Source organism: Poecilia latipinna, unplaced genomic scaffold (genome assembly GCF_001443285.1).
Source record: "Poecilia latipinna isolate Pla-1442-1.1 unplaced genomic scaffold, P_latipinna-1.0 Scaffold1641, whole genome shotgun sequence".
Classification (NCBI taxonomy): domain Eukaryota; kingdom Metazoa; phylum Chordata; class Actinopteri; order Cyprinodontiformes; family Poeciliidae; genus Poecilia; species Poecilia latipinna.
This window is the reverse complement of record NW_015114257.1, coordinates 136,844-149,311: the sequence shown is the minus strand read 5'-3', so window position 1 is coordinate 149,311 and position 12,468 is coordinate 136,844. Positions and strand designations below refer to the sequence as shown.

Sequence of the window (12,468 nt, the reverse complement as noted above, 5' to 3'; positions counted from 1 at the left end):
TCAATATTTATCAAAACATAAACTTAAATCCATCTCATACTTTTACAAATTTTTTTGTGCTTTTTTCTGTACATCCAATATCATTTCACTGTGAAGACGAGGCAAATTTCTTTATCTTTTGTCCTCTTTGGAAAGGAGAGACATCTCACTTATTGTAAGCAACTGGTGAAATATGACACTGCAGCAACAGGCCCGCTGTGTGAACAGGTGTTACAGAGGAGATCACACAAGAGTCCAACTGAGTGATGAAACGTTCACCGCTTGACGTCTCTTCACTTCCAAACAATGCCTCTACAGATAAGCCACAATGGGGCAATCTAAGCACACAATGCATCATTCAGGAGGACAATGCACTGCAAAGCAGCCTCTTATCTCCAGCCTTAAGCCGTTCTACCTGAAAAAAACCCTTCTCTTCTTTTAGTGAATGAGAAACAATTTCATCTCTTTGCCTCTTTATGGGTTGTTTTGTGCTGCCATGTGCAAAACTTCCTTCAAGATTAGAAACCAGCAAGTATTTACCAGAACAAACTTAAAAACTGGTGAAGCAAAATATACTTTTAGGGCACTAGTCAAATTATCCATTAAGATTCAACAACAATATGTGACCTACGATGTATTAAATACATTTCTGAAGGAGATTTTTTGATTTGTGGAACTTGAACTAAGAAGTAATCACCCACCTGCAAGATGCTGTTTAAGTAGCAGGTGTTGCCAAGGTTATTGAGACCCACAAAAGGCACCAGGTTCTCCCTCTTCTCACATGGGATTGGAAGGCCAGGTGAAGACGGACAGGGGGCGGGGCCATAGACCACCTGATCACAGCTGCAGCAGATTAGGAAAAACAAAACAGGAAATGGATTGTTTTAATTTTCACAGTCATTGCTTAAATTATTCTAGGTTTTTTATATGGAATGAGAGCATAAACTGTATATAACTGTAGCAATATTATTACGCTTGCCAACGTTTTTTTCTCCAGTGTTCTAGGCCAAAAGTGTCTTGAGTATCCAATAATTCAACAAATGTTTAAAACAGATTTTATTTATATTGTGCAGCCCTCTTTCAGAGTGGGGAGAGATTACATGTTCTTTGTTTATCCAGAGTTGAAAACCTGTTTGTGGTGTATATACAGAGGGTGCAAACAATTCTGCAATGGAAAAAGTTACTGTGAAAATTTATACAAATTATAGGAAGAATCTAAAAATAAAAAGCTGAAAAGTTTTTTGAGAACCCAGATTGGCAGAGCCGGCAGACTGATGACGGTCATTAACCTCTTACCAGCAAGCTGGAATGTGATTTGATATACAAATGAGCAAACTCAGTGGGTGTTAGAAAGCTGCTGGATGTTTGTAGTTGAGATTATCTACACACAGAAAACAAATTGGAGAAACAAAACATACTGTGTTTTTCTTCCTTTTTCATGCCCATTTAAAATACCATTTTATACTACTTATGTGATTAAATGTACATTTTTGGTACTAAAGAACCATTTCATTTTTAATTCGTGTTTATTTACATGAATCTTAAGCCTACTGAACTGAGATTGAGAAAACTTTGAACTGAATGAGCAATAAAGTCTGGAAAATAAATATTTTTTAAAATGTTATTTTTCTTACACATTTAATTAATAATAAATTAAGATGTCAGTTTTCCAGAAGTTTCGTTTCTACAATCTCTGTTTAAGTTGGCAAAGGTTAAAATGCTGAACCTTGATGTTCTCTTAAATCCGGAGTGTCAAAGTCCAGTACTCAAGGGCCAGTGTTCTGCAACATTTAGATGCTGTACCACTCTGCTGTACCACACCTGATTAGAATAATTAGGTCATTAGCAAGGCTCTGGAGAACCAATCTACACAAGGAGGAGGTAATTAAGCCATTTCATTCCAGTGTTTTGTACCTGTGGCACAGCTAAAAACTGCAGGACAGCAACTAATGACTGCTGTTCCTAAATGATTTATGACCCAAATTCTACTTGTTCAGCTTTCCTTGTTTTAAAGTGTTCTATAAATAAACTTTGACTTTTTTTTTTTTTTTTTTTTACAAAAATGGACATTTGTCAACTGTTTATAAAACAAAAGAAGTTGATTTGTGTACTGCTGACAAAATAAGTTAACATGGACTACTTTTAAAATATCAACATCTGTATCTCAGTGATTGAGTGTTGTTCATAACCTGGCAATGTGGTTTATTATTGCAAAGTTTGAAACATGAACTAAACTACTCTACTACTACTCACAGACCCACCTGGCTGGAGAATCTTCTTGTTCTAGTGTCTTTGCATCTTCTGCTTGAGGTTCGGAGAAATCCAGAGCTCGTTTTGTGTCCTTCTTCTGGAAGAACTTCAAGGAAAGTTTGTTCCTTTTCACAGGACTCCCCTGTCCTGTTCCAGCATTCTCAGCCAGCAGACCTGACATCGTCGTTCTCCTTAGTAACTTACTGAGACCGAACAGCGCAGCGCACTGGCGAAAAAGAGAATTGCACATTATATTTCAGTGGGCGCCATCAGAGCTCGACATGAACGAACGTAACTACGCACTTAAGTTTCTGCTCCTGTAATGTAATTTTGAGCAAAACAGTTCGAGTTGATCAGTTCAGACGGTTCTGGTTTACAGTGTAGTGTACAGTTACAAGTTCAGTTCGGTATTATATAACATATTACCAAGCTAACGCTAACTTAATGGTGCCTGTATAACCACCCCTCCACAACAACCAGAGACGAAACTCTGCCTCTCTAATTTTTATATAATGGTAAAAACAAAGCAGTGTGCATTTAAAAACTCATTCCAAACTATTTGAACGCAACACAGTGCAAAAACTGGGTCGACATGGAGCGGTGTTGTGAAGCAGTGGGAGGAGTAAACAGGCAGCACGCTGCCTTCAACTGCTTAATTCAAAACAACGAACTCTCTTAATTCGAACAGTCAGAGGACACGTTTAAATCTTACCTGAAGGACTCATTCCAGCTTCAGTTTTAATATATATTCCCAAATATATAGTCATTCAAACCATGTAGTCCGCTGTTTGACTATTCAGACGGTGCAAAGAGAAGTTGGCGCTTTTTCCTGCTCGAAGACACGTTGACCGTTTCTCCGCCGGTGAAGAATCGACACTGTCTGAACATATCCGACAAAAACATCACATAACGGTTCCATTTCATAATAAATGTAAACCATGCGAGCACATAAATCTTATAAATATGCACAGGTTTTTGTCAAATTAGATAACGTTTACAGTCTAAAACGCAGGCCGATCTAAGGACACCTAAAAAGACGAAATCCATCCACCCTGTTGACGCCATATTTGTAGTGTTTCCTGAAAGGGCAGCTGAGCTAAAAAGGAGAAAGATCGAGAGTTTGGGGTTCCCATCAAAATAAAGGCTGACAAGCAAAATAGCTGTTTGCTGAGAGGAGGAGATTTTCTCAACAAACATAGACAATTTGGTTAGGTATACAATCCATTTTTGGATAATTATTGTTACTTTAGGGATAGTTACGAATGCCCATCCAAAGTTGTTTGCTGTTTGCGATTCACAGCAAAAGTATTCGTATTTGGAAAAAAACTATTGCAAAGTTGCGGTATTATTGCTTGGTATTGTGGTGATATTTTGATTACATCACTTTCTACCTTTTCCTTCATCATAATGTACTGCAATCACGATTCTATATAAGGGCATAACAACTAATCAAGAGGCCTGGAACACATTGCTTGCAAGTATAGTTTTGACATAAATAAAACTAAACCTTCAGGCTTATTCAATATAATCCGTTGTCGTTATATATTTCGTTTTTAAAAGTCCGCACATACATAGTATGTGGCATAATGACAAGTAAAATGTAAACTAAACGTCAACAGTTTCGTGCTTTTATTTTGAAATCATAAAACCGTTTTCTACCTGCAAACCTTACATTATCATTATTTCGGGAAGCTGTATGCTCCAAAACAATTATAATAATAACTGAACTACCGTGTATACCGTGTTTGTATCAGTTGCAATTATAAATTGTTTCATTATAAGTAAAGTTTTACATTCCTAAATAAAATAAAAAAAACGGTCCCGTCCATTGGAATGATTAGCAACGGTTATACACAGTTTTGATCAACAGGGGGCGACATTATCCAGGGAATATGACGGCAAACTATCCAGCAGCATCACCATCTTCACTGGACCATCTCCTCATCTGACAGTCACCAGGCTACTCCTTCATGATTTTAACGGTAAGATACAGTTTGTTTGTTCATTGCTTTCTGGGGGGAAACGTAAATATACTTTGATCGCAGCACTAAGGTGTCTATTTAATCTCGTCTCACCTTAATAGTATCAGTTGCACTGTGATGTTAAAAGGGCTAAAGACTGTTGGTTCTGGCGTGTGTTTGTGCGATGAGGGGAGTATCGTAGCACCTGAATGTTGCCAAAATAAAAAAAGCGAAACGACAGGGTTTCAAACTGTGGGGACATTTTTTTCCATACGATACTCGAGCTGGACGTTCCGTTTCTTCTGTTGCTGCTGCTGCTGCTGCAGAGTGGATGCTTGGTCAGCAGCAAACATTGCATCAATGGAGCTGAGCTCTACTGTGCCTGAGCTTCAAGAAACCCCTTGGTTATCAAGTGTTGTTGCAGCAAGGATGCAGATAATGGACGGTAGTAGTAGTTTCGCAGACTAGTACTTCCTGTGGGACTGGCTGATATTCCCAAAGGTATCCTCAATCTAATGCTCCAGAATAGGATGTCTCCTCTATCTCAGGCTTTGGAGTGACTCTAATATAAATTTCATGACTGGTTCAGTGTGCAAAAATCTCACAACAGGAATAATTTCAGGGTATTTCATCCCAAATAACATAGCTTCACTTTCTTCAAAATTAACTTGATTAATAAATAAAATGAATCAGGAGAATGATTTACCAAGCTGTAATATGAGCTGGTTCAGAGCTCCTGTTTGGGGGGCCTAAACAGAATTTTTGTTCAGGTGCAAGAATGTGTTGAAAAGACAACCTCTAGTGAAGTAATCAACAAAACTGACCTTTATGAAAAACTGTCAAGAAAATAGTTTTAAAAAGCCATGCAGACTTCTGTTTGAAGCTTTCCGCAAGCCGTGTAAGGGACAGATAAAGTCTGGGAAGAGAAGTTCAGATGAAACCAAAGCAAAAACGGTATTTGTTGAAAGCTAATGCTGCACTTCTGCTTCAACAAGCTAACGTGAAACATGGTGGTGGCAGGATCATGTTATGGGGAAGCATTGTATTTAAAAGGAACTTGAATAGAGTTGATTAAAAGATGGATGGAGATGTTCGCAGGAAAATAATTGAAGAAAAACTGTTAAAAGCTGTAAGACCTGAGGTTTTATTTTGAGCAGGGCAGCTACGATACAGGGTCAGAGCTGAAATGGTTTTGATCAAAGAATATTCATTCATGTGTTAGAGAATCCAAGTCAAAGTGGCATTCATAGAGCCTTTTTGTAAAGAACAAAAAGGAAAATATTCAGTCTGTAGATCTGCAAATCTGTCAGAAACACCCTAAAGACCTGCAGCTGTAATGTCAGTGAATGGTTGTCCTAGAACCATTTCCCCTCCACTGCACAGGTTTGCACTACTGTTTGTTAGTCTACAAACTTGGTGGACATGTTTCAAAATATATGGTTGTTTTTTTAGTTCTCATAAAGGACTTCAGAAGTTAATGGCAGAGTAAAGGATGGAAATTATCAAATGGAATGGTGTTTGGTTTTTATTTTAGCCTCTCAAAAAAATATGCAGATTATTTTTAGAAAAAAATAAAATAAAACACAAAAAAATCCCAAATGTAAAAACAAACAAGCAGTTTATCCTTATTGCTGTTATTTAAGAGATTTAGCTGTTAGGAGAGATGGAGCGGGGACTTCAGAAGCATTAACATGTTAATCAACTAGTTTTTTTTTTTTTTCATAATGAAAGCATTTTTACATATTAGGGAGCTTTGTTTTGCGCGATTGCTAATGCAACCAAAGAATGATAATTCTGGTGGTTTTAGGGGCCCACTATTAGTTGGGGGTGTGGGAGGATTTGGAGGAGGGAGTACTGGGGGATGCTTCTCAGTTTTTTAAGCCTTATGCTGGCCCTGGTTCTGACAGATACAACTGATGGGGCAGTAATTTTCCCCATCCCGTCTCAGAGTCCATCTAAATCCTAACGTGGGGCTGCATAATAAAGAAGCATTATTGTGGTGCCTTTCTCTCATCGCCTCCTAATAATTATGTTTTTTTTCTTCAACAAAAGACAAATCCCACCACCCATGTCCTGAGCTATAGAGTATGACGTTCCTAAAACAGTAGAAATGAAACTTTAAAACACATAATTAAGTCATTAAGCAGATTTGAGCTTTGAAATGTTACAAATATTATTTCTATTGAAGGAAGAATTTAGTTGGTTTCTTTTCACCTGATGTAAATGCAGCAATTTTGTACATTTTATTCTTTCAACTTGTGTTAACGAGGAGTTCTTTGCATGCCCTGTGCAATGCTGCTGGCCTTTATTAAAGCAGGCTTTGTCCCAGGAGGCGTGGAGCCCTCACAGCACGGACCGGGAGATGTAGGTGGTGTGAACGCTTTAAAGCCCAAAAAAAAAAAAAAAGAAATCTCCCCACTCTCATGCTCCATCTCTGTCAGGAGGAGATCACTGATGGGAAAATGAAGGCATGTTGAGTGACAGGCAACGGTGCACTCCAAGAATCTTTTTAGCTCTCAGTACAAATCCTGTTGTTACAGCTGCACACAGTTGTTATTTTGTTATTTGCATCAGATGAACTATTACTGTACTGCAACACTTTTTAGCAAACCTGGAAATACATCATTAGCATGTTTTGAGTCTTTCTAATTTCATTTGAAGAATAAGGCAGTAAAACACAAACACATTAAAGAATTCGTGTTTGAGAGTTACATTCCCTCCTTTGACCTGCAGGGCATCCTTCAAGGTTGGGAACAGCTGGTTTAATCACATCATTGCAGTGATTTTATAAGAACACACATCTTGAGCCCCGAATTCAACTCATTAGCAGCCGTTTAAGGCATGAAGACTCTTATCGTGGTTTATTTCTTTCCACTGAAAAAAAGTACCGGTGGACAAATCTCACAGGCTGCACTCGGCTGAGGGGAAAGGCTTAATATGTAATTAAGCGGAAGTTAACAAGCGCTCACAGCCTCACATGTGTGTGCAGTGGATCTTAAAAGTCTACACACCGTTGGAAAAATGACACATTTTCATAAAATAATCATATGAGTGGAAAAATACCTTTAAAGCATTATACCTGTAATGTTACATGTGTCCTCTAACAACCTAAAAATAAACAAATCAAAGTATGAAGTAGCTTCTGATTGCATTTCAGTGTTCTGCATTATTTGGTAGGATTTTAATTGCATTCCACACTTTGACTTGGTTACAGACTTAGTCACAACGTGTTCTTCTAGTGATGCCCTTTTGTTTTTGCTCCCTGGCTCCAGACTGATACATTTCTACAATTAGATGACTTAATTTTTTTGTAATCTCTCTGCAAACTATTCCTTTAGCTAACAGATACAAATGAGCAAATTTCAAAAAAAATCTTGCTTGGGCAGCTGAACTTTGTTTCTAGGTTATCAGATGCTTTATAATTAATAGCAGAAGTGTTCCCAAGAAGCGTGAGATTTAAAACCAAATTAAAAGGTGCTTTATCAAAGTACTTGTTTAAGGGAGTGCACATTTATGCAAACAGGTGTATATTTTTGGTTTATGTGTTAAATGATTAAAAGGAAAATTTCCTTCCCATAGTCTCTTGTTTTTGCATTAAAAAATCTGGCAATTCTGGCGAACAGTTTTTAGAGCCGCCGTTCATCAGGTATGATCTCCCGCTGCACGCAGGAGTTTTCCATGTCCACATACTTTAGAACGGGCTTCCCATTTGATGCATGCTGAGAAGGTGGGTGTTTCCAACCCGGCCACTCTGATGTTGGGAAGAATACCTCCTGCATCCTACTCAGTCTGCTCTCTACTCTCCCAGCTCTCCTGTTTCATGCAGACTGCCTGCCTTCCAGCGTAGTGCTGTCCTTTCACTCTCCACTATTCATTACCATCTTGTGTGTATTTTCACAAACCTACTAAGGTGGACCAAAAGCGCTGGCACAGAGGACTGACGAGTTCATGCTCAGATGAAAGAAGCATACATGTAGATGTAACTTGTCCTACAAAGACAGAAGCATCTACTAAATTGCAGTTTTATTACAAAGGATAGAACACTCACTCACAAAGGTAAGAGATCATTTTTATTTGCATTTTATTTCTTCACTACACATTTTTTTGGCATTCTCTCTGTAGTTTTCTCTTATTTATTATTTGGTGTTTTTACTACTACATTGCCACAATCAATAGTATCATCATACGATTTAAATCATATTTCCATCTACGTACATATAGTTGCAATAGGCATAATTTCAAAAGTTACCATCCAGGGGATTATTTGTTGTTTAGAGCGATCATATCTGCAGCTTCAGCTGAAGGCTTCGGTGAACACTCAGTGGGGATGTCTTCGCTTGGTTTCCTCTCCCTCCTTCACTGTCAAACCCCTCCTTGCCTCTCCTCTCTCCTGTGTGTCTGCATGTATTCACAGTTAGTCTCAGCTTCTGCTCTGCTTGCTTGCCTGCCACAGACTGTCTGCTCTGATTGGTTGGCAGACTGCAGTTACACATTAAATGTTGGCTGTTCACTATAAGTGTCATACTGTGCACGTGTCTTGTTTGTTAGACTTACAATTTTACCTCAGTGCCCAACCTGAGGAGCACATTAAACGGGGCTGACCTGGATCGGTGTTCGTCCCGCTTTCTGAGTTTATTTATGTTTGTGTCGGTGTGTTTTTCTTGGAGGTGCAGAGAGGTGAGTCATACCGGCTCACACACTGGTGGCTGCCACCGGCGTTCAGTGTAACCACATCGTGTTGTGTGATTTGCAAATCGGCAGTGTCTGATGAAGCAGTGTATCTGTGAAATGTCGACCTTTCAGGAAATGAAAACAAGCAAATTTGCCTTTTTTTGAAGAGCTTACCATCTATTGATTTTTTTTTTTCTGTGCAATGTGTCCTATTCGGAGGAGGTCAGATCTGAAAGTATTTTTTACAAAGCCAGTAGCTTTCAGAGGAAATCATAAACAAGTAGAAGTTGTACACTTGTTTAGCATTAACAGAGAGTACTTGATTTTACTCTCTTGAAAAGGAATTAGAACACCTGAAATATTTTGACATTTTGTAATTTTTCACAACCAAAAATTTTATATTAAGTTTTTGTGATTGTATGTGGAATCCCTGCGTTGGGTTTTTCTGCATGGAGTTTGCATCTTCTCCACAAGGAGGTGGGCACATTTCTGCTAATCTGCTAATATGCTAATACCAAAGCTAATTTTTCGCTAAGTGGTTTTGCTAACTTCAAAAATATTTAGCGCACTTAGCTTTCCGTAAAATAATTTTTCCGGATAACTTGAAATGAGATAATTTACATGGGTGTTTTGTAAATTTTCAGTTTGACATGTGTTGAAGTTTTGGTTATGGAGTGTCATAGCGAGGTTTATAGTTGGTGCATTGAGCCGTCCCCACCTCTCACGTTGTCATGCTGTCACGGCCGTTCACCTCTGAATTTTTATGAGTCCTCGAGGATTGCACATGCCATCTTTCACACAAACTGGGTGATTTTCAAAATACTTTTGCAGAGCTGGTCCACCTGCACTGGCATTTAAATGGCTCCTCCATTAGGGCTCATTTTTAAAGAATACCGCACCACTTACGGTATACGTTAAGTATGAACGCCACACTGTGCTGGTGTTGTGTTTTAGCATTGGCAGAGCTACTGTTGTTTGTCCTATGTGTCTCTGTGTTGCCCTGTGATTGACTGGTGACCTGTCCAGGGTGTTCTTGCCTCTCACCCAATGATTGACCCTGTGATCCTGCCAGGATAAGCGGGTGTAGACATGGATAAATAGATTTTATCTGATAGACCCACACAAAGTAGTTCATAATTATGAAGAATTTCATACATTATAGTTAAAACCTTATACAACTGCAAAATACCCTTCAGTCAAAGGATTGCATTTGGGGGACTGAATAGAAATGGAAGTCAAATTATTCCGATTCTTACTTGAACAATAAAGAAAAGAAAAACTCTGGTTTTATCTCTCCTCTTCACAATTAAGCAACATTTTGTTCTAAGAAAATGTGCCCCACTTGGTGCGAAAGACACTATGATTTTAATAATAAATAAATTTTGTAACTTACTCTCCAGTGTGTAATATTAATATATAAGGAATCTAAAAGTGCTAAAAGAAACATGAACAATAAAGTGCACTCAGTTTGGCAAAGATAACCTCAGGCCAGTATATAACAGATCTAAAGTATTCCACATTCCACACCATGTTTCTTAATGGAGTTTAAAGCCACACAGGGCAAAGTTGTGTTGTTAAATCCCAGTGAATTTTGCAGGAAACATCTGAAATGTTTCACTTGTCCTGAATGCAGCTGCCTTGTACTTACAAGGGTTTTTATCTCGTGTGACATTTAGTAGAAGTAATCAATGCCCCTACTGACAAGATTATCTGGGCCTTCAAAAATCAGTCACACAATTCTGATCAGTGTGTCTGTATTGATGAGGTTTTGACCTTTTAAGCTGGATTCAACATTTTCATTATCTTGACACATTATGCAATGTGATGGCATCTAAAATCTTTAGGTTTAGAGCCGATGAACTTAATGTGTTTTTATAAACAATAGATAACATAAGTGGGCATAACTGTCAGCGTTCTATATCTTGACTTTGCATTACATGTGGGGTTTGTTTTGCTAAAGTTCTTCATCTCTGTCAGAATGAGAGAAAATGTCTTATCCTCAACAATCTTATGTTATTGCACTGAATATTTGTTAATTTTACTTCTGGACTGACTTTGAAATAAACAACAGTCCATTCAGCCTTGTAGCAGATACCCAAAGGTTTGGGGCTAAAATTGAGACGTATTTGGATCTGCTTATAATTGTGTCCACTTTGAAAAATGACCCAGTTTTACTTCAAGAAAAGCTACCCCACAGCGTGATTCCACCAACACCATGTTTTCCTGTAGGTATGTTGTTTGTTGAATAATGTACAATGTTCTTTCTGTGTCGAATATACCAGTGAAATAGAGTGTCTTAATCTGACCATAAAATGCTCTCCCACATGTTGGAGACTTCATGCAGGTCAGGATGTTTTCAGCGGAATAACATGTTTCTGTTTTGCAACCCTACTCCTTACTCCAGATATATTGAAAATTCATGAACCTTAGTATCATCTGGAAATCAACCAGTAAAAGCAAGAAATTCCTGCAGCTCCATTAGTGTTGTGATTGTTTCTTTGTTTTTCATTGCAGACTCCCTTATTAGTTTTCCTCTTGTCTTTTTATTCATTTTGGAGAAAATCCCAGTTTTCTTCAGTACATTCACCACGTCTTGAATACAGACTTCAAATGATGGCTCACTAGAAGGCCCAAGAAGAACAATGGCATGCTGAAAAGGTTGTAACTACCACTGGAGAGAGATCTAAACCATCCAGGATGCTGGCCCTGGAGGACCGACTTTGGGCACCACTGGGCAAAAGTAGCTATTAAAGTCCTGGTATTTTACCAGGAGTATGCACACTTTTGTGACCCACAGGCAGTTTTGATGTGAAACTAGAATCCTGTGAAAAATTATCCTACTTTGGTTCTGCTATGAAAAGCAGGCCATTAAAGACCAATGCCCTAGGTAGAACTCTACTAAAGAAAAGGCATAGCAGCTTAATCTGATGGAAAGTGTATTGAAGCACTGGAGTAGTCGCACATGCAGACACATTCTGAGAATCTGCAGCCAGTCCAGTGAGCATTTTAGGATGGCTGCTCCTATACAGAGCTGCTGCACTATGAACAAATGGCCATACAGCGCTTTTTAACCCATAACCCTCCCACTGTGTGTGTGTGTTTTTTTTGTGTGTTCTTTTTGGTGTGATTTTATGACTTTCAAAATAGTAATTATTACAGCCTGCTTCCCTAAACCTAGATGCCGGCAAATAGTCAATGTATGCAGTGTGACACGTTACGCAGTCTATACCCACTAGCATTGTGCAGATCTGCTGTGTCAAGGACTGCAAGTCAATGATGGAGATGGCCCATAATTTTCCCAGATGAGAGTTTGAAGTCGGCCTGTGCCAGTGGGTGCCAGGCTGTGTACTGTGCTTCAGCTGGCTGGATGCCCAGCTCTCCTCATGTGCTTCATATTCCACAGACTTCCACATCCACGACTTCTCATAAGGCTTCACTGAACCTGTAAACTCCTCTTTCAGCCCACACAGCCTGAGTGTGTTTATCTGCAAATGTTTGTGCTAAGTTGATTGCCCTCAGGGATAAATTAGCTTATATATAGGCCTGTCATGATAACAAATTTTGCTGAGCGATTAATTGTCTAAAAAATTATTGCGATAAACAATAA

General features: G+C 38.6%; 2 protein-coding genes across 4 annotated transcripts in view; one reads left to right on the top strand and one right to left on the bottom strand.

Annotated features, from left to right (window-relative positions):
• Nucleotides 1-624: 624 nt before the first annotated feature.
• LOC106964223 (ubiquitin carboxyl-terminal hydrolase 1-like) lies at nucleotides 625-2,873 on the bottom strand (the record flags this gene model as incomplete). Its single annotated transcript, XM_015059606.1, has 3 exons — nucleotides 2,533-2,873; nucleotides 2,241-2,455; nucleotides 625-822 (listed from the first exon to the last, which is right to left on the bottom strand). Coding segments are annotated over exons 2-3 (368 nt in total), but the record flags the coding sequence as incomplete, so codon positions are not given.
• Nucleotides 2,505-12,468, top strand: part of kank4 (KN motif and ankyrin repeat domains 4) — an 86,314-nt gene continuing 76,350 nt past the window's right edge. The window contains exons 1-3 of one of the 3 annotated variants that reach the window (XM_015059609.1): nucleotides 2,505-2,520; nucleotides 4,087-4,211; nucleotides 8,101-8,246. The gene's annotated coding sequence lies outside the window, so the exon portion shown is untranslated. Of the gene's footprint in view, nucleotides 2,521-4,086; nucleotides 4,212-7,962; nucleotides 8,247-12,468 lie in introns of those variants that run through there. The other 2 variants (XM_015059608.1, XM_015059607.1) reach the window with 2 other exon arrangements.